This window comes from Pholcus phalangioides, unplaced genomic scaffold (assembly GCF_987345545.1).
Source record: "Pholcus phalangioides strain wild (caught in Gottingen) unplaced genomic scaffold, Ppha-v1.0 ptg000007l_1, whole genome shotgun sequence".
Taxonomy (NCBI): domain Eukaryota; kingdom Metazoa; phylum Arthropoda; class Arachnida; order Araneae; family Pholcidae; genus Pholcus; species Pholcus phalangioides.
In genome coordinates this window covers 42,127,978-42,153,331 of record NW_028301600.1, presented here as the reverse complement: position 1 = coordinate 42,153,331, position 25,354 = coordinate 42,127,978, and the positions used below count along the sequence as shown (strand labels likewise).

The window sequence follows — 25,354 nt, the reverse complement described above, 5'->3', positions numbered from 1 at the left end:
CGAGTGCAAAACATTTCGTCTATTAATAAATTGAATCTTTTTTAAAAGGAGGGGGTTGTTCGTCACGTTTTTACAAAAAAAAAAAATTAAAAAAACACCAGCTTTTTCTACTCGCATTTATACGCTATCTATGAATATTTGGGAAATAATTTTTTTTACAGAGATTAATTTTTTAAATATTTATTTCTATTCCATCCTTTCGGAATAAAAAGCTTCGGATATCAGAGAGTGTATAAACCGCACCAAGAAATTTCGATGTTTTTTTTAACGTATGATCCTCAGTGGATTATACATAGAAAAATACGGTAAATTTGACTGGATGAAAAAATTACTAAATATTGTTAGTACCTAAATAATAAAATTGTAGTGTATAAATGAAATAAAAACCAATAAGTGCATTGCGAACAACCTAATTTCATTCCATTTTTGTACAGTCCCTAAACATGATGATTTGCATGCCAATAAGAACTTGCCAACAAAATAGTAAATCGTCAAAACATCGTAGTTTTTCATGTTCAATATCGCGGTGAACATAAAAGTCAAAAATATGGAATACTTTGTAAATGATTTTTCCGGGTATAAGATCTCTACATTCTCTACATTTTATCACACAAGGTCTACATTAAAAAAAACCATTTTCTTATTTTTTACGCATACAGTCCTTCGCAAAGTTTACATTTCAAGTAAATTCACGCTATTTAGAAACATTTTCGTAATCGAAAGTATGTTTCTAAATCCAACGGTCGCAGAGATATTCTACTAAGACAAATAATTCAGGACAGTTTGCATATCAAGGGACTGTACAGTAGCAAACCTTACACCTGAATGAATGAATGAACGCCAGAACTTTGCCACTGGACTTATCCCGTTGCCGAGATCTCTTTCAGCCCAGCTTCGTGGCAGAGTCTGGAACGAAAACGTTACACCTGCACGCCACGTGAAAAATTAGTGGTCCGCGATTGATAACAATACATCAATACATCATGAAGGATAGTGTATTGTTTATGATATCATTCTTGGGGAAATTGGAGGTATGAAATAACCTTCAGAGCAGTGATTCCCAAAGGGTATGCCGTGGCACACTAGGACGCCGTGAAATCAGTTAGGGTGGCGCGAGACATAGGTAAAATTATTTTACCTATAATCGACTCGTTTATAATTTAATTTGGTTTATTTGACTAAACCGATTGAATATCTTAAATTGTGTTCCTGTACGTAACATTTCAGATAAGTGACCGCATTTAAAAATATTTGAATCAATATTTTGATCAACTTTTTCAATATGAGGAAACACAAGTCGATTTAACGAAAACTAGAGATGATTTCTAAAATTACCGATTAAAAAAAAACGACAAGATTCAAGTTAAGATATTCCAGGATATGACAAACATGTTCAGCATATATCGTCCTCCTTATGCCAGAGACATGTGAATGTGCAAATTTTCACTTTTGTGTTCATCAGCTGGTTGAATCACTTATTTTGTAAAGTTTTGCTAGAAACGCAAATGCGTGTCCTCTATTGAAACACATTTTACAAAACATTTTAGGGCAACAACTTTTATAGAGTATCATTCAAAAGTCGTTTTTTAAGTTCATGAAATTTGCACATTCATGTTTCTGGTGAAGGAGGACGATATTAAAATAGCTTCAAGCGGATGTGGCCTTTATTTCTTAATCTATTTATATATTTGTTTACATCCATTCAGTAAATAGATGCGTGAAATGAATAGAATATATTTTTATAACATCAATTGATATTATATAGTTAGCAACACTACGTTTGCTATGAATGAATAGCATTTGAAACAATTCGATCAATCGATTAAAATTTTTTGATTAATCAGTTAAAACTTTTAATCGATTCCCAGTTTTAAGAATGAAATCGAGCATTCTATTCGATTTTCCGGTCACCGCTGAACAATTCTCAGAGATTATTGTAGAGGGATTATCGTTATGTTATATCGAGAGGTATGAGCTACCGAATTTATGCTGTTCTTGGCATCTCTTGTAAGTCGGCATTACCAAAACAATGTACTTATAAGTATTTATTCGCAGCAAAAAACTTATAATTAATCAGAAAATTAATGAAATTCTTATTGATAATTAATAAAAGCACCAGACAATACTTTAATGAAATTCAGTTATATGTTTTGTCCCTGTAAGGAAGTTTACTGCATTATATTTTTGCATACAACTCAAAAAATGGCTTCAGGATAACTTCATTAACACTTTCAGGGGATGCGTTGCGCAAAATACCGATGTTATTTGACATCCTCTGAAATAAAAAAAAATTGGTTACAGAGGAATTAAAATAAATATACAGGGTGATTCAAAACTCAACGTACAAACTTTTAGGGGAGGTAGAAAACACAAAAACACAAAACAGAATCACATAGGAATGTATCACATATTTTTTTTTGTTGTTGTGCATAACTGTGGATGGTAAGAACTTTGAGCACTTTTTGTGAAACTTAACGTGTACACGTACTGTCTTCGTGTAAAGTAACGCTAAATAAAGAGTTTTTCCAGCCATTATTAGCTTGTTATTTCGCATCTTCGTTTATACTCCAGCTGATCAGGTTGGGGTTTCCGGTCATACATTCCTATGTGATTCTGTTTTTTTTTTTGTGTTTTTTACCTCCTCTAAAAGTTTGTACGTTGAGTTTTGAATCACCCTGTATACACACACATTTTTTTTCAGTCTTGAAAATATAAATTTGGTCCTAAAAAATTTTGTGTTGAAAATACATTAAAAGCGATTTTTAGCGAATCATAATGAAATATCGTTGTAGCGATTTCAAAATTTCTAAAAAAATATCGTTGTAGAGGAATTTTTCGTAGTAAAGGACATCGTTGTATCGAGAGAAGTTGAACATTAGACTATAAGCAACTTCAAACAAGATTTGAAAAATATTGTTGTAGAAGGATTTATCGTTTTATCGAATATCATTGTAGCTAGGTAACCTGTCATTGTACCTATAAATAGGTATCCGAATTTTTTTGCGTTTGAAATCGCAATTCGACGTCTTTCAGTTTTACAGTGAAACGACGTTTTACAGTTTTTCGTTGAAGATTTATTCGAAGTAAATCCTGAATTCTTTTGTGACTTTTTCCTTGTAATTCCCCGGTTTTGTAAAACTGATGAATTTTTGAAAATGTAATGGCATGCTTGATTTCATTACAGCAGTGAATTCCAAAGGGTTTGCTCCCCCCCCCCCTCAGGGTGAGGTTGTCACTATCATGAGATATTGTAAAGATAAAACCAAATTTTGAACTTGATAACAACGATGTTATTCCTAACTAGGCAATTTAGATCGTCGATGAAGTTCCTGGAGATCAGGCAGGGGTGCCTCCAGATATTTAAATTTCTAGAGGGTGCCGTGAACGTAAAAAGCTTGGGAATCTCTGGATCTTTATAAATATAAATTATGCGAAAAATTTTAATAATTTTAAAGGACAGGGAATCTCGTTTTTAAAGGAAAGTCATGCGTGTGGGATCTACTTAAAGTGTAACACTTCGTCACGTTGCTTAAGATCAAATGATTTTTCGTGCTACCGCACAACAACACTCAAAAGCCTAGGCTTTGTTCTTGCGACAACAGCAAGTTTAGCGATAAATATAAACATCTCAAGGACAAACCGAAGAGAGCTGAAAAGCTTCCTTTTCTTAAAATGTTTCTTTGGCTGTTAAAATGTATATACAAATTTTAGTCTTCTTTATCTTTTTTTTAAATACATAATTATTCATCCTTTCTCTTTAGAAAATATTTAAACGTGCAGATAGAAAAAAAGAGGAATTGACTTCTAGAACGAACGAAAAAAGAAAATTCTTTTTCCATTCTGAAGTACATAAAAAGAAAAAAACAAAAAAACAATAACATGTCTAACAAAAAAATACAAAAAAAAACGTTTCGGCATGTACCCGCCAAAACTTACATCCAGAATGAAACCAAGAACGACCAAAACGAATGGTTTGGCGATTTACGGGTTTCATAGGTACCGAAAGTTTGGCGGTAGGACCATACGGCAACCCTATTTTTGAAAGTAGATGCTGTCGTGTGTGAGTGTAGGGGGTAAGAAGAAGAAGAAGAAGAAGCACTTGAGATAGGGATGCTGAGAAGAGGAACTGGCTGGATGCCGGCAAGAAACTGATCATCCTCCTAACATCCCCCATCCGAAAAAAAAGGTGTCCATGAAACAAGAGGTCAACGGATGTATTATGGAATCAATGGACGTGGCACCGGAAAACGAACCGATACTCGAAGGTGATGGACGGACACCGACGCCACAGCCTATTATTGCTAATAACAGTACCGCATCAATTTCAGCTGTTGATCCGGCTGAGTTTAGCTTAGCTATCAAACCGAAGGGAACGCCACTCTTCCGACTGAGGTAGGTAGTAGTATATTTAGCTTCAAACTCTGTATTCTCTCACTGTCTGGAAGACTTCTTTGGAAAAAGAAGAAGAACGTTTTTGCATTCATTTACTCTCTCTTCCCCCTGAAAATGCACCCAGAATCCATTGTTGTTTTTTTTTTCTTTTTTGTTTCTAGTTTTCCTAACCTGACCGAGACTGTTCAACCTAAAGTATCTTCTTCTGTTTTCGTACTAATAAAATTTGTTTTTACTGTAAACTAATCGTGGATATTTGTACCCAAATTCGCCTTTTAATCGAGATTTGTTGTATGGTAATTACAAATATATGATTCTGACCACGCCTCTATAAGCTCCGAATTCACGTACAAACTTTTATATTGGAAATATAATTAATGATATAAGAATAGAATTCTTAAAAAAATAATTATGCGTGGAATTTTTTCAACTCGCAAAATGTGAGCTGACCTATGGTCAACAAATTAATTGATTGAGTCATAATCATGTGTCTTTTCATTCTGTATGTATGTACAGTATATATACATATATATTACGGAAAATGTGATAAATCAGTAATTATGCATGACCACCAATCGTCTCGGTGAGATTAATAAATTTGATTATATTTATTCCTTTTACTGGTGATTATGCATAATTCCCAAGTGAAGTTGGTAAGTTTGATAAACGTAGAAAAATTTATCTTTTTTTTTTTTAATTCACTTGATCAGTTTATTAGTTTTGCCCGCACGTGATGCCTACATCTCACGTACTTTGCCGCAAAAACTAAAATGAATTAAAATAGATGTGAAAAAGATAGACATAAAAATAATTACCAGTCTTATAATTTTGGGTTTCTTCACATCTACCAACAAGTGAAAATAAAACGAACATATTATGATCAAATTTATAATTGAACTTTATATACAATGGCAGTACATTTGAGTGATTTTATTGAGACGATTCATCATAGCGACGTGGGGATTATACATAATCACCGGTAAATGTGACAAATTCTCTTTATATGAACAAAACTTATGAAATTCATCAAAATGGTCGGTGATTATTCATAATCATTGGATTTATCACATTTACCGTGTCTAAAATAACGTAAACATTTCAACCAGCAAATTACTATATTTCAAAAAAGGTTTCTTTAGTATGTTTAAACCAATAGCATCTTAACGGGTGGGTCCAAGGCCCGTTCCTCGAAAGTTCGGGTTCTGATCAAACATGACTTTTTGGGACCCTTTTCTTGTTCTTCGAGGTGTAGTTACTGAGTATTATTGCGTAGCAATTGTAATAACTAATTAATAGTAATTAATTACTATCAAAATTAATTCTGAAAATCTATCAAAATTAATTCTGAAAATCTATCAAAATTAATTCTGAAAATCTATCAAAATTAATTCTGAAAATCTATCAAAATTAATTCTGAAAATCTATCAAAATTAATTCTGAAAATCTATCAAAATTAATTCTGAATATACTATGGCATTTGCTTATATTGCATCTCCATCAGGGTATTCAAAAGTTCGACAAGATGAGAAAGTACATATACAGAACAAACACTTGAAGAGTTATGGACTTAGCAATATCTTTACTGATGGCAGATAAGTATTTACGATTCCACTTTTGGCAATGTTTTGTGAAAAAGACTAAAATATAAAAGACAGACAATTATGAGGCCCCTTAAAATTTGTGGGCTCTGCTGGGCACATGCTGTGTTTGACCATGGAAGAAATCGGCACTGCGTGGGTCAGAGCATCGAGACTAACCAAGGCACCAAACTACTGGAGTGTTTTATTAATTAGCACACATGAACGATTTTTAATGTAAATAGGGCAATAAATACTTAACTAGTTAAGAAGATCCTGGTCCAAACATAAACATTTACATCAGGCTACCCTATTAAAAAAACACCGAAGCCATGAGATTGTGGTACTTATGTAATATGGCAGAAACAAATTTCAATAAGTGAACCACAACAGGCTTTCATGGTCAACTTTAGAGGAATGCTGAAAAGTTTTTTGGATTGAGAGAAGATGGATGTTTTTCCCCAGCACAAGAGAGAGATATCAAGGAAACAGATATTTTCTAGATATTATGCAGAGGTGAACTCGGAAAGAATAGTCATCTGGTCTCCGCCGAGACTCGAACCCAGGTTTCCATGCAATCCGGACAAGCATGCTACCATCTACACCACTGGAGACACGACCCTACCTTCCTTATTTTACGCACTATAGCGTGAAATAAGGTCCTAGGTCTCGGCGGAGACCAGATGACTTTTCTTTTCGAGTTCACCTCGGCATAACAACCAGAAAATGTCTGCTTCCTTGAGTTTTTTTGGAATTTTCGGCCTTTCTGATTGAGAATACTAAATAAAATTGGAAAAATTAATTAGTATCGTTTTTTCAATGTAGATATTGTAACATAGAAGTTTCCACCGTCTTTGTTCATACAGAACCTGATTACTGCTTGAACGAAGAAACCTTGATGCTTCGCAAGGCCGTAACTTTCATCCTCGAGTTCCCGGGGCAGACTCTTAGGGCTCGCTGGAAAGAGGTTATGCTTAAAAAAAAGAAGGGGTTTGTCCCCCTTTCTCCCCCACTCATTTTGCCGATAATTTCAAACAAGAAACTGTCAAAATTTCTAAGAAATATAAAAATTAAGTGTGCATTTTTTGGGGGGGCCCCATTCAGCTCGGCGTCATTGGCTATTGTCCCCGTTGACCCAACCTAGTTACGGGCCTGATGCTTCCACAGAATTCAAACAAACGTGAATATTCCTCGAATATAGATATTTTTATTGAACCCAAATTGAATAATTTGAATTGAGAACAAAACGTGGAAGAAACGTTTCCCTATCAGCTGCATCCATCAACGTGGCAGTACAAAAACGTTTACCTCTAAGTTATTTTTTAGGTATTGGGGTTTTGTGAGAGAAAAATATAAGAGATAATAATAGAGCTGCGTTGAGAGGTTGATGGCAGATGGCTATCTCTGATGCAAATATTTCTAGCGCAAGTTTAGAGTGAGGTTACTGTATGTGATCCATCTTACAGAATGCTTCTTGGCAGTTAATACACAAGATTCTCAATTCCTCTATTCTCAGGTATTGAAACCACATTCTGGAATGCAGGAAGAAGGCTTTGTTTTTACTCCCTATTTTATTAGAGCTCTGTTTTGACTCGTTTTTTTTTCACTGGTGTTGGTAAATTTCGAATAATAATCATGATATGAATATTCTTGTTCTTGAAATCATAAAAGGATTTTCCTTTTATGATTTCAGAAAACAATCATAAAAGGAATTTTCATAAATCTCATTTCCTTTTGTGACATTATCAACATGGAATAACCACGAAAAATAAATATGTTTATGAAGAATATAAGGCGTTGTTCACCCACCGAATAATAGAACTGATCTACCTCCGAGACATGATGCGCCATTTATGAGTCGAAAGCCAGACTTTTCTCGAAAATATGATTCGACAGTCATCTTTGGTCGAGGAGCTTTGTGATGATGCACATACCGATACACGCTTGCAAATATTGCAGTTATACAGAATAGCTCTTGTGTAATAGCCATACTTATAAAATCCTAGAGATATTGAACACTTTACTAAAATTGTCAAGTTTTATGTAAAATACGAGCACAAAGGCCACACAACACTCAAATTACCCAACGAGGTGACTGTATGAAGAAAGAGTGAGAAAATGTTCATAATGTGAATATGGTTGTCATCAAAGGAGCCGACACGGTGAAAGTATTGGGGGAGGGGGAGTTGAAAGTTGTCAGTTATCCCACATATACGGGACTTGAGTACGTACGCAGAAGGAGCAGTAAGAGGTTTATTGCATTGTATATTCATTAATTATTGAGGGGGCGGGGACAGAGCCCCCCTCAATTGTTCACGGTGGTCAAAAATCGAATAGAATGCTCGGTTTCATTTTTAAAAAGGTCTCTTCACGTTCTCTCAAAGTCAATCTTCGCTTTCGCGAGGCTTAGTTCGTCTGTATGTGATCCAAACAGACGAATTTGTGTCCTTTGACTGAAGTATGCCGTTTTTAGAGACCATACCAGCAGAGGGACATAGGCTTGGTTGAAGGGGTGCAGAGAAGAGAGCTACGCGTGTCCTTATTGGCACACAGTGCATATTTTGAGCCATCTACTAACGCCTGTAAAACTTTCGTCGAATTCTATGAGTTTAGCTTAGGAGCGTTTCGTTGTTAAATAAGACAACTAAATATTTCATTTTTTATCGGAATTGTATTATATATTATTGATTGTTAATATTTTTTTTTCGTGATACATTCCATTATATTATTCCTGTATTTTGGTTATATTTGACATCCATATTTTTTATGGGCATCTTTTTTCAGCCCCCTCGTTGGGCGATTTGCCTGTTGTGTCATTTGTGTTTGCGTAACCTGAACCGCCAGGGTTCCGGTGCCTTGGCTTGTCTCTTACATAAATATTCAGCAATTTCAAATTTTATGTGGTGACTTATGTCCATCTATCCGTTTATTTTACATTGACTAGGTGGGGGGGGGGGGAAGGTTCGCTGAGTGTGCCAAAGTCTACGGCAACAATTTTAAAGAATTTGGGGTCAAGGAAGTTACACAAGAACGGGTGAAGAGTGGTTTTGTATTCCATAGGTGGAAAAAAACCTTAAATCGCCCTCAGTAACATTAACTACCCTGTTACAGTACCCCAGCATACAAGTGTACCCAACTAGCCAAAGCATTGAACACAGAATAATGGATGTGCAGCATTCTAAGCTTAAGAGACTATATAATGGAAAGCCAAACCATAACTTGTGGTTACTTCGACCCAAAAATTGAACATTTTTGTAAATTTATTAATTTGCTTATATAATGTGGAAGATATCTTTGTCTTATTGTGTTTTTTGTTTTCATACTTTCATGTGTGTGTGTGTGCAATGAAAAAAAAAAGCAAAAGGATAGCTTTGGAAACATTAATTATGCTGATAACAAATGTTTACTACTTTTCTAGTATTTTTCTTAGATTCTTGATTTCTTTGAATATTTTAATTATGTACGCATACAGGGTGCATAGGTAACAGAGTGCTTGACATTGCACTAGCGAACTGATGATCATAGGGCATACTTCTGATTAGAAAAAGTATCCCGATAACGTGTGGGCCGCAGATACGCCTGTCATATTGCAAAAAAAAAAAAGGTGGTTGTTTAGTTATTTAAATAAAATTATAACTTTTTAAACGGACATCCTGTGCTCAAAAACCCAATTAGAAAGTTGTTGCTCTGTCTTTTCTGATGCCAACATAAGACGTTAGAATTCGAAAAACGGAGGAAAGTTGGAAAAAAAAAGCATTAAATGCGATTAAAACGCAACTTTCTAATTTGGTTTTTTGAGTATAAAATGTTATAATTTTTATTTTAATAACTATACAACCACTTGAAACATGAATGACATATCTGAGTACTGTACGTTGTTTGGATACTTTTTCTAGTTGGAAGTATGCCTCTAGGATCAACGGTTCGCCAGTAAAATGTCATGCGCCCTGTTACCTATGCATTCTTATCGTTGTCCAATGACCATTCCCTGAACCGTTGATTTTATAGAGGCAACTTTCAATTAGAAAATTTTTTTTCAAATGACGTCATTATTTTAAATGTCGTTCAATTGAAAAAAGTTACAAAATTTTAATTTTTATTCGGATCCCCGTCCTCTAACTTCAAGCCTTGTTTCTCATGAGGGTAACAAAAAATTTCCATGTTTTTAAGTGCAATATTCGCAGAGATATTTTTGGATATAAAAATCTGTAAAAAAATTGGAAAAAACAGCATAAACTAACGGACAACGATTCTTTCTCCCTCATTTAAGCTGTTCTTCCCCCCTTTTCTTCTGATTTTTGAATTCACACATCTCAGCGAATATTGCACTTGGAAACATAGACATTTTTTTGTTGACCTTAGGAGAGACGGTACGAAAATTTTCTAATTGGAACTTAGAGGACAGGGTGGCCGTACAAAAATGTAAAATTTGTAATTTTTCTTATTAATTATTTTTTCATTTGAATGGCATTTAAGACGATAGTGATCACCATTTAAAACACTTTTTTAATTGAAAATTGTCTCTGAAACCAACCGTTTGGAAACGGTTAATCCGTTGGACAACGATAAGAGTGATTGTGGTAGCAGCGTCTATATGCAAGGTGTCTTGTAAGTCCTAATGCGGTCTTTTTCACATCAACGTAGTAGAGGTATGGTTTCGATTTAAAAATTGCTCAAGATATGTTCAGAAATCACTCCGTACCAGTTTCACACGTCACGACTTCTTTTGTACCTTCAACTCAGAGTTTGTTTCTTAGAATCATATTTAAATATAGAAGTTTAGCGAAGCATTGCGTGAACAAAAAGCTCAAAATATATGAACATACTTATTACTCAATTGTCAAGAATGCTGAATTAACAAATATTTTGGCGGGTTTTTTTTTTTCAAATAATTTTTCCGACAACAATTTTCTCTCTTTGCTACTGTTAAGAAGAAGAATAAAAAGCAAAACACACATCAAGCAATAAAATGGAATGCCAATCACCCAAGAGTGAGGTCCAAAATGAGCCAGTTGGCACATGGGCTCAAGGTTAACAGAAAAGAAACGCGTCTTCTTGTGTTCTTGTGTCTTCCTTCTTCCACCTCCTTCTCAGAAATTAGAAAAAAAAACGAGTAAATAAAACCTTCATTTCGACTACCAATGGATCTAAATCACACGGAACAGAGTAAAACAAATATTTTCCTTGATTCAAAGCTACGACACTGAAAGAAGTGCAAAACTGGGGAAATGGTTGACATCAGAGAGGGAACGAGACAACTTTTTATTTGCTGGAGAGATCCCATCAAGAAAATAACGTTCACCTGCCATTCAATGTGACTTGGCAGAAGCCTGAAAAAATATCAATTAAAACAAATAAAATAAAAACGTTTTCTGTTTGTGTCGTCACGTTTTTGGCACTATACCACTCTCCTTCCATCCTCAAACATCTCAGATATGCCATTCAGACATTTGTTTCATAATGTTGATGTTTGATGTGGCGGATACGGAAGTCAGATGGTCGAAACTAACAAATTTAGATTAATTAGTTCTTTATCTGATCTTAGAAAAACGATTGTAATCGTGTACTTCTAATTAAATACGTATGTATACACAGAAGCGTTTCACATGCTTTTTGAATCCAAGTAACAGTAAAATGTCTGAAACAATTTTTGACGGACCACATTAACAGACACACACACACACACACACACACAGCAACAGTGAAATAAAACCCTATGTCCCGTAAAATATGGGACTTTTTCAAATGCAGGAATAAATTTTATAATTTTTATCCAGGAATGTCCGTATTTTAAGTGATATTCTTGTATTTTTTGTCGATCCGTTTTTTTTTTATACTGGACGCTTGTACTGTTTTTTTTTTCAACGAGGCATATTTGAATTTGTAATATTTAAAAAAAAATTTGTGAATAAAGAAAATTCTCATAACTTATAAATTATATTATGGTAATTATGTGTTTCATGTACCAAACATTTTCTGTGGACTACAGTCCACTACTTTCAATTCACTGCAATTTTCAGTAATTCTTCATAACCCACTATTTGATAGTTACAGTATTAAGAAATAATTGGTGAATTTTTCCGACTTAAGGCAACGTTGTTGGTGAAAATTGCCGATGTTCCGTATTTTTACCGTATTTAAGATCCGAATTTCCTGTATTTTTCTAAATGAAATATGGCCACCCAAGTCATGATGATTGTTATCCCATTGAAATAAATATTTATTTATTGTGATTTGCAACAGCTCTTTACTTCCCCACCCTTCAGCAATAGTTACAGTAGTACATTTATCGTGAATTGAATTTTCTGGCTACAATTAGCGGTATCCCGTATTTAGGATAGCAATTTACCGTATTTTTCTCGATTATATATGGTTACCCTACGAACGAAGGTCTAATTTTCTATTTTATTTCATTAGGAAATTGGTGTATTTATATCAACTAAAATAATTGAATAACAGCAATTCTAACTGATTCATTGGAATTGAATCATTAAGTCTGCCTGTGGACCACCTAAGCCATCGTCGTGGACCATAGGTTGAGAAACATTGATATACAGTAATATGAAATACCGGGGCCGTATAGTTCAAAGTACATTACCGTTTCGAGTGGTGTCTGTACTCTATGAATAAGGTCGGTCGTCCACTGGATGGGCACATAGTGCGTCGACCAAGAGGCACGGGCGTGCATAATAAAGACTAGCGACAAAAACAATCGTATTGTTTTGTTCTACACTGCACACACTAGAGAAGCGAGTCGAAAGAGAGAAGGAGGCCACTGTTTGTTTTCACCTCGATCTGCTGATTCTCGCTATCTGCTGATTGGCCTGTTTCTCTATTTTTTCTTTCCCTTTTCTGGGGAGGTATCATCATCATACCTTTATCATTCATAGAACCCCTCCGGTCATTTTCTCTATCCTGTTCCTTTCTTACTATGTGCGGACATCTCTTCCTCCATCCCAATGCATTTTTTTTCTTCCTAATTGGAATTCTTGTAACTCGTACCTCTTCGCGTGGTCCACTGTGAGCACAGCCGAGCCGAAGATATCGCAAGTGAAAACAAGTCGCGTGTATGCGCAAGACCGCTATAGTAGTCTTGCGCATTCACGCGACTTTTTTTCGCTCGTAGTAGGAATACGGAACATGAGCGCACACACGCGATCTCAGTTTTTTTTTCACCGGCAGCAATTTGCCATTTTTTCATACTATGCTTATTTGTAAAAAATGGCTTCCCTCGCTTCGTATTTAGGTAATTTGGGAAGTATGGTGGATATAAATACGAGCGTCTCCTATCCATAATTTTGTATGTGTGCTATACAGATTCAATCTGTTCTAAGCCTTTATCTTAAGACCTATGATTGGATTGGATTGGATTTTGCGTTTAATGGCGCAAGGACCAATAAAGTGAGGACCTATGACATACTGTATTTCACGACAGGATTAGATCAAGACAAAATCAACAAAGTAAAGATAAACGAGCGGATATGTACCACAGATTGTTTACATTAATATAACGAAAGAAATGTCGTGAGATTTGAATAAAAAGTTCATTGCGATATCGATCATGAATTTTTTTTTGCCACTTTTCGCATCTTTTCGAAGTTCTGAAATTCTTTGTTATTGCCAAGTTTACGGAGTGTTTCATCAACGGTGTCCAGATGCACACACAATTTTACTGTTCATCTTCAAATTCAAGTAAAATATGAAAAACTATCAGCAAAAATAGGAAAATTTTGTTGTGATATTCTGTGTTCACAAAAACGATTTACAGAAAATACAAAAATTGAAATTTTCATAAAGTACCGAGATAAAAACCGTCTACCAGCAAAATTTTTTATTTTTTTCTAATAAGCCCAAAGAAAAAATTTACCCCGTAACAATTGGTCGAAAATTCATTAAGATATTGGAGATTTAAAAAGTTAATTTTTGCCACTTTTCAAGTGCTAAAATAAGTAAAAAAATTTCAGAACTGCAAAAATAAACGTGGCAAAACGATCAAGACTTTCTTCTATTAATTCTGGCTTTTTGTCATTTCTAGAATAATCTCATAAATTCTGAACTTTCGTCAATTTTAGACTTATATCTTTCATAAATTCTGAATTTTCGTTAGTTTTGGCATTATTTCTTTCAATCATTTTTGTTATTTTTAATTCATCAATTCTAAATTTTGAGTTATTTTCAGATGATTTCTTTCATTAGGCCCTTTCATTATTTTTTCAGGGTTTTTGTTTCGGAATTATTTCTTTCATCAACTAAAAACTTTTTTTAGTTCTGAATTTCAATCAATTTCAAATTTTTTTCAGTAATTTTGTGTTAATTTACATTTAATTATGTCCATATTTTTTGTGTGTATAATATTTCAACATTTCTGTAAGTTCTGTAATAGTGCATGAATTTTTGGATGACCATTTCCCTCCCCCACAGAATATATGAAATCAGGGCTAAGTGGCCCGTAGGAGAATTGTTAAGACGCCTCTACACCCGCTATTAATTTCTCAACGGGCTCCGTGACTGATAAGGGCGCCCCTGTGCCAATGTCAGGTTTAGGATAAAGTTATTTTTAACACGACGAAATTCAATTTTCACAAATTAAAATCTCAACGTACTCGATAATTTGTGTAGTAGGGGATGAGAGACACCAGATTTTCAGGGTTTTAATATGCCTTATTGTTTTAAGTTCGCGTTCAAGAGAGAGAGAGAGAGAGAGAGCTTGAAAATTATAGAAATTCTGTGGCGTAACAGAATGAGATAGATAGATGTCAGAAGATTTGAAACATCAGTTAAACTTATGTTTATCTTATGTTAATTTTGCTGAAGAAGATGTATCAAATCTGGTTAGAAAAACTTCCATCCATTATGAGAATTTTTGTGTTTTCGACGTATTATATCGGCATGCCGGAGGTAAAGGTAATTAGCGTATGGAATTTTTTCCAATATTGCAATAGCGTTATACCAACGTTTCTCAATCTATGGTCCGCGGGCCAGAGGTTGTCATTGATGAGGGCAATGGTGACCCGTAAGCAGATTTGATCATTTATTTCCAAATCAATTGTAGAATCGTTCAATTGGTGTAATTGGTACTAGCAATGTCCTTATGGGTTGAAACAAAAATTATACAGCTTCATTCTTGGAGTCACCGTATCTCATAAAGAAAAGTGCGGGAAATTGTGACCCTTAAATTCGGGATATCACTTACTGTATCCAAAAAATGCAGTTTACGGCAAATTCGCTAATTATTGCAAAAATTGCCTAAACAAAGGGCTGCTGCAAATAGTAGTAAATAAAGATCTATTTCTAAAAAAAAAACATTTGCCATTACTTGGTAACCATATTTCATTAAGTGAAGTACGGAAAGCTGGGGTCTTAAATGCAGCAAAATACAAGACAACGTCAAACGTCACCAAATACGTTGCCATAAGTCGACAAAATCAACACTTGTTGCTAAACTTGCTGAAAAATTGCAAATGCCTACGAAATGAAATACTACTGGCAATCGCTATGAATAGAAATGTAGTCACAATTACCATAATGTGATTTTGTAAGCTACTAGCTATAATACCCAATGCTGCCCGGGTTTTCTTCAATTACTGGGAGGATTGAAAAAAGTGACAAACCATTAGTAGGCCAAAACTATCATACATAATACTGGCATCATTAAAAGGATGACAAACCATTGTAAAGGCATATACATGTCTGAAACGCATTGCTAGAGGGAACCACGGTAACCAATGTAAACATTCCGAAAGCGATTGTTGAAACCCAGAAACAATTGTTACCCGACGGTTTTTCGCCCATTTCGGGCATTTGCCCAGCTCTGGCAAACTTTTAAAGTAGCCTATCGTTCAAGTCGGGCACCGTTTGGTATATATGCTACAACAAAGATCAATAGAATTATGCGGTAAACGGTACGTTTATTAGCAAAACTCTAAGAATGTTGTACAGAAATTTCGAAAATTTAGTTTTTTTTTTAATTTTTTAAAATTAAACAAAAACAAAACAAAACTGGAGATTTTGGGGTTCCGAAAATCCTCATTTGTGTGAAGAGAAACCACTGCATTCGCCTAAAGTTATTGCATGGGCTGCGGTATGCGCCAGAGGCATTATCGGCCCCTTCTTCGTGCGAGAAACGATTACTACTGAACGTTACGTTACAATTTTGTAACAATTCGTCAGCACACATGGCGCATACCGCAGCCCATGCAGTATATATATATATATATATATATATATATATATATATATATATATATAGATAAAAAAATTTTTTATCATTCACGAGTTTAGTAAGAAATAGGAATTCAAATAAGCTACGTTGAAAGAAACCGGACAACTGTATTAAATAGTCAGAACAGCTAGAAATCCGGCCGTTCCGAAAGTACAGTGAAATACGGGACACCATCATATTTTGAAAGTGTTTGTGGTCCACCAAATTTTTTCAAACATTTTACTACTTCACCAAACTTGGCCATACCGTTACATTGCAATTCACTGCCATTAATGAGATGGGTTGGAGATGTAGGAGCTGTCTACCGGTGGTCGTCTCAAGTTCGTTAGGGAAAATATCTTTCCTATATCCTCCCTTGGGTTCGAACCCGAGACCGTGACAGCAGCCTTCATGGTGGTAGACGAGCATCTTACCACCACGCCACTCCACTCGGGCGCCAGACATGGTACTGGTCCTTGGATTCAGAAACGTTGAATGACGCTGCGCTGTTCTAATTAGATAAATAGCAGATATATATTCGCTTGATAAAAGGCATCATGTCACAATAAAGAAACAAAGAAAAACCTTCGAACTGCTCTCTTGTTAAATTCCCCTTTGGTAACACGGTGTCCTTTACCTCCGGAATACAGATATCTGTAAATATCTTAATATAGAAAAGTTATGCAAACGACAGAGTTTCGTTTGAGTTATTTGGAGAAGTTATGCAAAACGGAGAAGTTACGCAAACTTTAACTAGTACGTTCGCTCGAAAGTTCTCATTGTTTGTCGGATGAAATTTCTGGAGCCGGTAAAGCAATGCTTTTGAACATTCTATTTGATGAGTGGATGAGTAAATAACTGAATTGCCCCTGAAGAAAAAAAACATTGATGTTTGTATGTGGTCTTCGGTTAAGAATCTTTACCATTCGGATTCCGAGAATGAACAACGGAATTGCAAGCATATATTTCAACAGCGTGGCACGGAAAGTACTGAATAAGTTATTGCATTGTTCCCGCTTTCTACTGTATTCTTGTATAGAAAGATTAATGCTCTGATTTTTGTGGATATGTTGTGAGTCCCAGTGAACAACGCATTTTTTAAAATGAAAGTTTATACAGTAGATCCATCTAGGGGATAGTCGAGTCGTGGTTCTCAACCTTTCTTAGGTTAGGCCATGCCCCACCAAAGCCTATCTGAAATCCTTATGTCCCCCTGTCAGGGTCATAACTAGAACTTTTATCAAGAGCCCCCCCCCCCGTGAAAATTCATAGTTCCGTGCCAAATTTTTTTCCCGTTATGTAAATTTTTTTCCCTTTACATTCTTAAATTTTGCAATCTGGATCTGGATCTTTACCACTCCCCACCCTTCCCAATTCTGTCTCTTTCCCCCATTTCTTGTAATTCTTGTTACCCAAATAGTAGTCCTATTTCAGAGCCAAAAAGTCTTTAGGGAACCAAAAAGTTATTTACTTAGTTAAAAGCAGCGTGTTTTTAACCACGGGTCTTTGGAAAGACATCGGGGGTCCAGGAGCTTGGATGATATAACAATGAACGCATTGTTCTTACATTGCTACATACAGAATATTATTTTGTAAAAGGGTCCGTGGCTTGCATATTTCTTCTTTTTATTGGCGTAGGGGGTCCGTGGACTTCATCTCACTGGCACAAATTGTCCGTGGAATACAAAGCACCCCCAAAGAAAACACTGAGAAAAAGATTAAAAGAAAGAAGTCATCAAAAGAAGTTACGGAAATCAAGAAATTGAAGTCTATTGAAAAGGCTATTAATGCCTTTACTTCAGCGCCTCACGCCATATTGTGTGAAATCAGGAAGGCAGGATCGTGTCTCCAGTGGTGTATATGGAAGCATGCTTGCCCGATTCAGCTCCTCGCTGTTTGTCGTTTATTCGAATTTTCGTCTAACCGATTGCTGCCGGGAGTCGACCCCCTTTTCAACATCTTTTGTGATGTAAAGGATGTCTGCGCGCTCTCAAGGATGCGTCATGCTTTCCGCTCCATCAGAGCTGGACTCAACGTCATCACGAAGCGGAAACAACACCTTCCGTCTTCAATCGGTCTTCCATCACCGATTCTAGCAGAGCAAACACTGCTAACAAGAGGGACTAGGTTCGAGTCCCGATGGACACCAAATGTCTTTTCTTACCGAATCTACCTCGGCGTAATATCCAGAAAAGATCTGTTTTCTTCATCAAGAAAGTGTTTGAAAAGTACAAAATTGAACTAATACAAAAAATGGCAGAAGTTCTGAAAAGTTCCAATTCTTAATAAAAAAAAATTCATATTCATATTGCCTCAAAAATCGAATTGCCCCCTTATGGGTCGTGGGCCTCACGTTGGGAACCACCGATCTAGGAGAAAAGAGAGGAAGTTTTTCCTTAGTATATACAGAAAGGCATATTTCCGGCTATTCTTGCAGTTTGATCCCCTTTATGTACAGGCTTTTCTCAACAAAGTTGAACAACGGATAGTTAAAGTGACAGCGATATATTTCAGAAATTGATATCTTTATTAACATTCATGAAACAAGGAGGAAAAAGTCGAGTAGGTTTTCCCTAAGCCTCACTTTCCCTATACATGTGATACTATGTATTCTATTTATTATATAACTACTATTGTATACTATGTATACTACTATTGTATACTATGTATACTACTATTGTATACTATGTATACTACTATTGTATACTATGTATACTACTATTGTATACTATGTATACTACTATTGTATACTATGTATACTACTATGCAGGGCCGTCTTAAGAGCATCATGGGCCCCCGGGCCAAGTGATGTTTTTGAGGCCCTATCTGGAAAATTCTCGAAAATTTCAACCACTTCTCATTTTTATGAGACCCCTCTCCTTTTGGGGTGCCCGGGTGGGCCCATGCGTTAAGACGGGACTGCTACTATGTATACTATTTTATTCTTACCTGTCAAGTCAACCCGTAGCGAGAGAGAAAAGAAAAAAAAATAATGCTGATGAGAGAGGTGGAGGAAAAAAATCTGTTCCCGTTCATAAGGACACCAATGAAGTGTCTCGATGATAATAGGGAAAGGAGAAAGAGGGGTAAAAATGTATTTCTTCCACCAAGATATCTCGCCCTTGCACGGAAGGAGGTTAAGGGCTGAATAACATGTACTGTGTGGAGGAAGATGGTTGTCTCCACCTGTTAATACACAGAGGAACTGGTCATACTTGGAGATTATTTTTAGTAAGAAAATTCATCTCTGCCTTCACGGAGACTCGAACTCCATTCTCTCGTTTAAAAAGTGGAGAGGAAATCTTTTACTACATATATATCGCCATCTGGTAGCCTAATGCCGTCCATTCAAACCATTCAACATTTACATACTCTCCACGGAAGAAAGAACATTTTCTTTGCTGTCGCCGCTCTGTTCCATAACATAGAGGTAGAGCACTCGTTCCGCAAACGAACGACCGGAGATCGAGTCCCACGTGGAGGCAGAGATGAATTTTCTTCCTAAAAGTCATCGTCTCCAAGAGTATAACCAATTCTTCCGAAAAATCTTGTATTAACATGTGATAGATCACCTTTATACAGTGTTCCACAATCGACTGACAGTTTTCAAAATGAGAAGCAAGAAAATGGTGACATATATTAATGTGTCATTCTTGCGAAATATAAATGTGCGAAGCCAGGAATTTCAGATACGTCATTCATGTTTCAAGGGAATGTACAGTTATTAAAATAAAAAAAATTAACTTTGCATACGAACACCCTGTGACCAAAAACCCAATTAGAAAGTTGTTGCCCTGTCTCTCCTGATGCCAACAAAAAAAAAAAACATTTAACGTTTCAAAGTGCAGTATTCGTAGAGATAATCGATGAAAAGTTGGGAAAAGTCAGAATTCAAAAATCGATGAAAAAGTTGAGAAAGAATCATTGTCCCTTATTTTTTGCTGCTTTTTTCCGAACTATAAACTTTGAAATTAACTTTCTAATTTGGTTTTTGGGCACAGATTGTCCGTATAAAAAGTTAATTTTTATTATTTTAATAACTATACATTCCCTCGCAACATGAATGACGTATCTGAAATTCCTGACTTTTGGCTCTGACTGTCTGACTTATTTATATTCCGCAAGAATAACTTCAATATCCGCTACCATTTTCTTGCCCCATCCCATTTTGAAAACCATCAGTCGATTGTGGGACACTGTAAAATCTGCTTCAAATTTATCATACAGACGCAGCTGTTGAATGATGCCTCAGATTATTGACAGATGTAGGTAGGTATGTTATCTAACCTCCATCTCTGTGTATATCTTGAGACGGGTTTCGATGCAAGCTCAGTCGAGGAATCTTTGGTAATACTGTTTCCAATATGCAATACCTCTCTTTCTTTCGTGTTACGAGGAAGTGTTGCATCACAAAATTGTTCCTCGAAATCAATAAAGTTTGTCTCTCTAAGAAAACTTGCAATCCATGAAATTATATAATTCTACTGAGTGGGTAGTTTCAGTTTGAGGACAAAATGGCTTAGTCGGACACTGCTAATAACTCTACAGTGCGTCTCAAAAGTTTAGACGCTATAGATTTTTAACTGCGCCATGGATACCATTTTCAGATTTTGATTTCATTTTTTTGCTTGTGATCATAATGTGAAAACCTACTTTAAACTTCGGTCATTGTCGAAGAAAATAAGTTTTGGATTTTTTTAAACTCTAAATTTTGAAAAATAGCTGTCTCGAAAGTTTAGAAAAACATCCGATTATATGCAAATTTCGAAAATTGCGTCTATATGGCGTATCAGTGACGTAATAGTATAAAAGTGGAAAGCTATTGGATTGGTTTTCATTAAAAAAAAATTGCCGAAGTCGTCGCATGTTTTGTACGATGAAATCCTGCGAGTACTTCATTTGAAAGCAAAAAGAAAGGATGTAAAAGGCATTGCTATTGTCTTGAACAGGTCGAAATGAAATGTATGACGGGTGTCCCAAAAGTCAAAACCTAGGTGGGCGGTAGGCACCCCACTACAAATTTACGCGAAAACAAAACCATTGGAAGACTGGCTTCAACGCCAAAAATGACCTCGCATGAAATAATGAAAGATCCCGGAGTGAAAATTTCAACAAATAAAGTTCATAGGCAAATCAGAAAAGCTTGTATTTGATTCATAAAAGAGGGTTGGGAAATCGCTTGTCACAAGGAAGCACCAAAGTGAGGTGGAGAAGAGAGACTGAAATGGGAACGAAATCTTATGTTTTATGGAGACAAATAGCTTGGTATCGTATTTATCATGTTTTTACAAAAAAAATAGAACTTACATGTTCCAGACGTAGACAGTAAGCAGACAGTAAGGTGGAGCTTTGATAATGATATGGGCAGCATTTGCTTTTAATCGTCAGGCTTCCATAACTTTTGAAATTGGTTATCAAAACTCTGATGCTTAAAGGAGATCCTCGAGAACAATTTGCTACGGATTGGAGAAGATAAGATTACCAAATTTGACATTTCAACATCATAACGTGTCTATTCAAAGATCTGCTGCCACAAAAAAGTCCTTTAATCGCAAAAACATATCGGTTTTTAGACTGGCCATTGAGTCCTGACTTGAATCCTATTAGGACTGTATGGGGCATACTTACGATAAATGTGTTTGCAAATGAAATACAGTATTCACTGTTGACATGAAGAGCTCTATCGAGGAAGCATGGCACAGTTTTGATGCTGAAACCCTACAGAATTTAATTAGATCCATGGAAGATAGTGTGCTTGAGGTTAGAGAAAAATGAAAAGTCCATTTAGCAATTATAAAAGCCTGTAATTTTTTTTAATCTGAATTTTCTCTAAACTTTTGAGACAGATATTTCTTTGTATTTTCGATACTATAAATATTCTAAATGTTCTATCGTAGAATTTTTGTTTTCTGTAAATGAACTTTTGTTTTCTGTATCCATTAAAAAGTGCTAATTTTATCCGCCGTATTTTTCTTGTTATTTTAAGAAAAGTGCATTATTTAAAATTTTGGGCCGTACTGTCCATACTAAAAGCTTAATGAAATTTCATATTCTCGATTAATATTTATGTCACCTTTATTTGTCACTCCTTAATCGAAATTATATCTATCCTATAGATTATTTACGTGAGTGTAACATCGATCCGTCGCTTCATTAACTTATTCTTAACTTTACTAAATGCTAAACGTTTCTTTTCTTTGCAGTGCATTATACAAAGGCCGACTTCAAGTATGCATCAGTTTACAGATTATGCTGTTCATTCTAATGCTAGCAAGGCTATCAGAGGACATCCTGGATCGACTGGACATATTTATCCTCGAATTAGAAGAGCTCTATATCCCAAAACCGTTGCTTTGGGAGTGGTTATGGTCGTGTGGAATCATTTTCGCTTTCATCGGTCTCAAAGCAATTTCCAAAACAAATTCATCATCCATGAAACAGTTTGTTGCCGGTACCATAGTTTTCGGCTTGTGTCCTCTTCTTGGTGGAGCTATATATTACTTCTACGACATACTCGAATACGCGGATAAGAAATCCGAAGCTGCAGTCGAAAAATGGTGTGGCTATCCGATCGCTCTTTACGTTTATATATTCGCCGTCGTCACGTTGCAAGTTCACATATTCTCGCTTTATTTTGCGCTGAAATTGGTCAAAATATGGCGTACCAAAACAAAGAAACATTAAAAAAATTCGACGTGGTCTAGTCGGGTGCTGGAAAGACTGGCGGCGTGTCCCCTTCCTTCGTGTGCACAATTTCATCAAGGATTTGTTGGATGTGCCTCTTGAACATTTTATCCGTCTTCTGTAACTGTACTGTGAGACAAATAAATCGGTGTCATTGTGTTCTATACAATATATTGAACCTTTTGTTACTTTTCAACAGCGTCAAATTCTATATTATTATCCGAGGGATGTCTGTTTTTATTGTTGTACTCGAGAGGATATGTAAATGATAATCTCTCTTCTCCTCGCATGTACGAATTCCGACACATATCGTGACTCATTTTGATTTCTAAAAAGAAAATCCATCTTGATATACGTGATTCGATATTAAAAAATGTTATGTGTGAATAAATTATTTTAAATATTTTAGAGAGATTCCTCTTTTTTTCCTTCAACTGTATTATTTCAACTCATTGTGTGATAAGACAAGTGATGATCCGTATGAATGTGCAAACACCATCTGCACAGCTCGAAAAAACTTCTTCATCTGTCATGATCTGTCACTCTAAACATGTTTAAAACTGTTGAGAGTTATATTTAGTGATATAGATTAATTAGTGATAATTAGTGATATAGATCACATCACTAAGATCTATATCACTAATCTCTATACTGATAGAAATAAAAAAAATTTCTTGTATAATACATCACTCGAGTCAACATCTCAGACGGGAATACGACAGGCAGCGATCAGCAGCATCTTTATAATGCTACTGTGCAATGCTTGTTTACGTGTAGTGCTGCCATCCGCCATCTTTTTTCTAACTATGAATGAAGTGTAAGAATTTAATAATTGTATCGTTGTAGGCCTGTTGCTCTCTGCAGCGAGACTTTTTAACGAGGAGATGCGAACCGACTCATAGTTTGAAAAACTGATGGCAGATGGCAACACTCTACACATAACAAGCATTGCACAGAAACAAACTTTACATCAGGTTCATAACAGATACACGCACATTCCAACATGTACCAATTCATTAGAATTTCCGCAAAGGAGTATGGACGAGGTACTCAGAGTCATCTGATTTGGCACGCGACTTCAAACGCAATTTTGTAAAAATGAACCAAGTCATTGTTCGTATAAGTAATACTGTATTAGGTTAGAGATACAGTGTGTAGTTTTACCACATTATGCTTTTTCTCTGTGGATGCCAAAGGGCTACCAAGAGATAAAATGGTATTAAATTCTAACATAGATAGTCCCCATGCAAATAGGTGATCCTAGTCATTAGTTTCGAAATTTTCCAAATTGCTGTGTAAAAATTTGTAAGAAATCGAGTCATTTTATTTGATTGTGACCCACAACCGATTACTGGATCACTCAAATGGATCGCGAAACATTACCAGATCACTTAAGTGGACCGTGGCACACTTTCAGATCACTCAGGTGGCCCATGGAGTGCTTCCAGATCACTCAAGCATATGCAGTACAGTTCCAGATCACTCAAGCATATGCAGTACAGTTCCAGATCACTTAAGTAGGCAGCGACACGTCTCCAGACTAGCGTTGTGACCCGTCCTTCCCAAAAGATTGAGCTGCTTTTTGTGTTCCAAGTGATGTTTCTAGAAGTCGCTAGCCGGTGGTCCGTAAAGAAATCAAGAAATAATTTGCAACCCTTTATGTTTTTTATACTCTTTCATTGTATTCCGATTCGCGTGCGTGCCACAAATAGACAAAAATGTAGAAAAGTGAATTTTTCCACGTTAATGAAATGAAGCTTTTGTGATCATTATTTTAATGATGGTTTCAATATTTCTTTAAAAAAAAATAACGTTAGTAAACCTTCGAGATTCAAAATTGTGATACCCGATAGGTTGTGTGGTGTCGTAAAATGCCATTGAAAAATGACGTGCATGAGCATTCCACGGAAAAAGAGAAAAAAACGAAGACAAACCTTTTTTCTTAATGCAGTAAATGACGGTCCAACTCGGAATTCATTGCTGCTCCACTAAACTGAAGCCTACATTGTCTTGAGCTAAATCGGAATGGCTGGTTGAAGCCATACATTTATCAACAAGGTCTAATTATAATTCAGTAACTTTTCGAGGGGGAGGCTTGAAACAAAGTGCGTGACAGGCAGATGCATATTTACAGGAAGGGGCTTTAGCGGGGAACAGCAAGTTTTGGCACGAAATTAGATCCCTAACCCTTTGAGGACCAAGGGGCACATGTGTCTCAATGTAAAATATTGATTGAACGCGAAGGTGATTTTTTTAAAATCATTTTCTGTCAAATATGTAACCGGTGTATATATATTTTTAAACGTTTCATAATTAGAAATCATATATTAGAGTTACCTATTAAAAAAAGTTGCAAAAAATTGCAAGAAATTCTTTTATTTTGCAATTCATTTCAATATCTAAAAACTTTGTGTTACTTCACAAATCCTTGTGATCTTGAAAGGGTTAAAAGAGAGTAAATATAATTATGAGATGCATGTATAAAAAAATATATATACTG

The 25,354-nt window shown here is 35.7% G+C and overlaps 1 protein-coding gene across 1 annotated transcript; it reads left to right on the top strand.

The window, feature by feature from the left end:
• Nucleotides 1-4,084: 4,084 nt before the first annotated feature.
• Nucleotides 4,085-23,262, top strand: LOC149085307 (protein jagunal-like). Its single transcript, XM_089233250.1, has 2 exons — nucleotides 4,085-4,392; nucleotides 22,374-23,262. Exons 1-2 carry the CDS (start codon nucleotides 4,193-4,195, stop codon nucleotides 22,852-22,854), a joined length of 681 nt encoding a protein of 226 aa, XP_089089376.1. The 5' UTR covers nucleotides 4,085-4,192; the 3' UTR covers nucleotides 22,855-23,262.
• Nucleotides 23,263-25,354: the final 2,092 nt, after the last annotated feature.

Coding starts and splice junctions, on each gene's coding strand:
- LOC149085307 (XM_089233250.1), top strand. CDS start 4,193: ATGAAACAAGAGGTCAACGGATGTATTATGGAATCAATGGACGTGGCA. Junction 4,393..22,373: donor ACGCCACTCTTCCGACTGAG/GTAGGTAGTAGT, acceptor TTTTCTTTGCAG/TGCATTATACAAAGGCCGAC.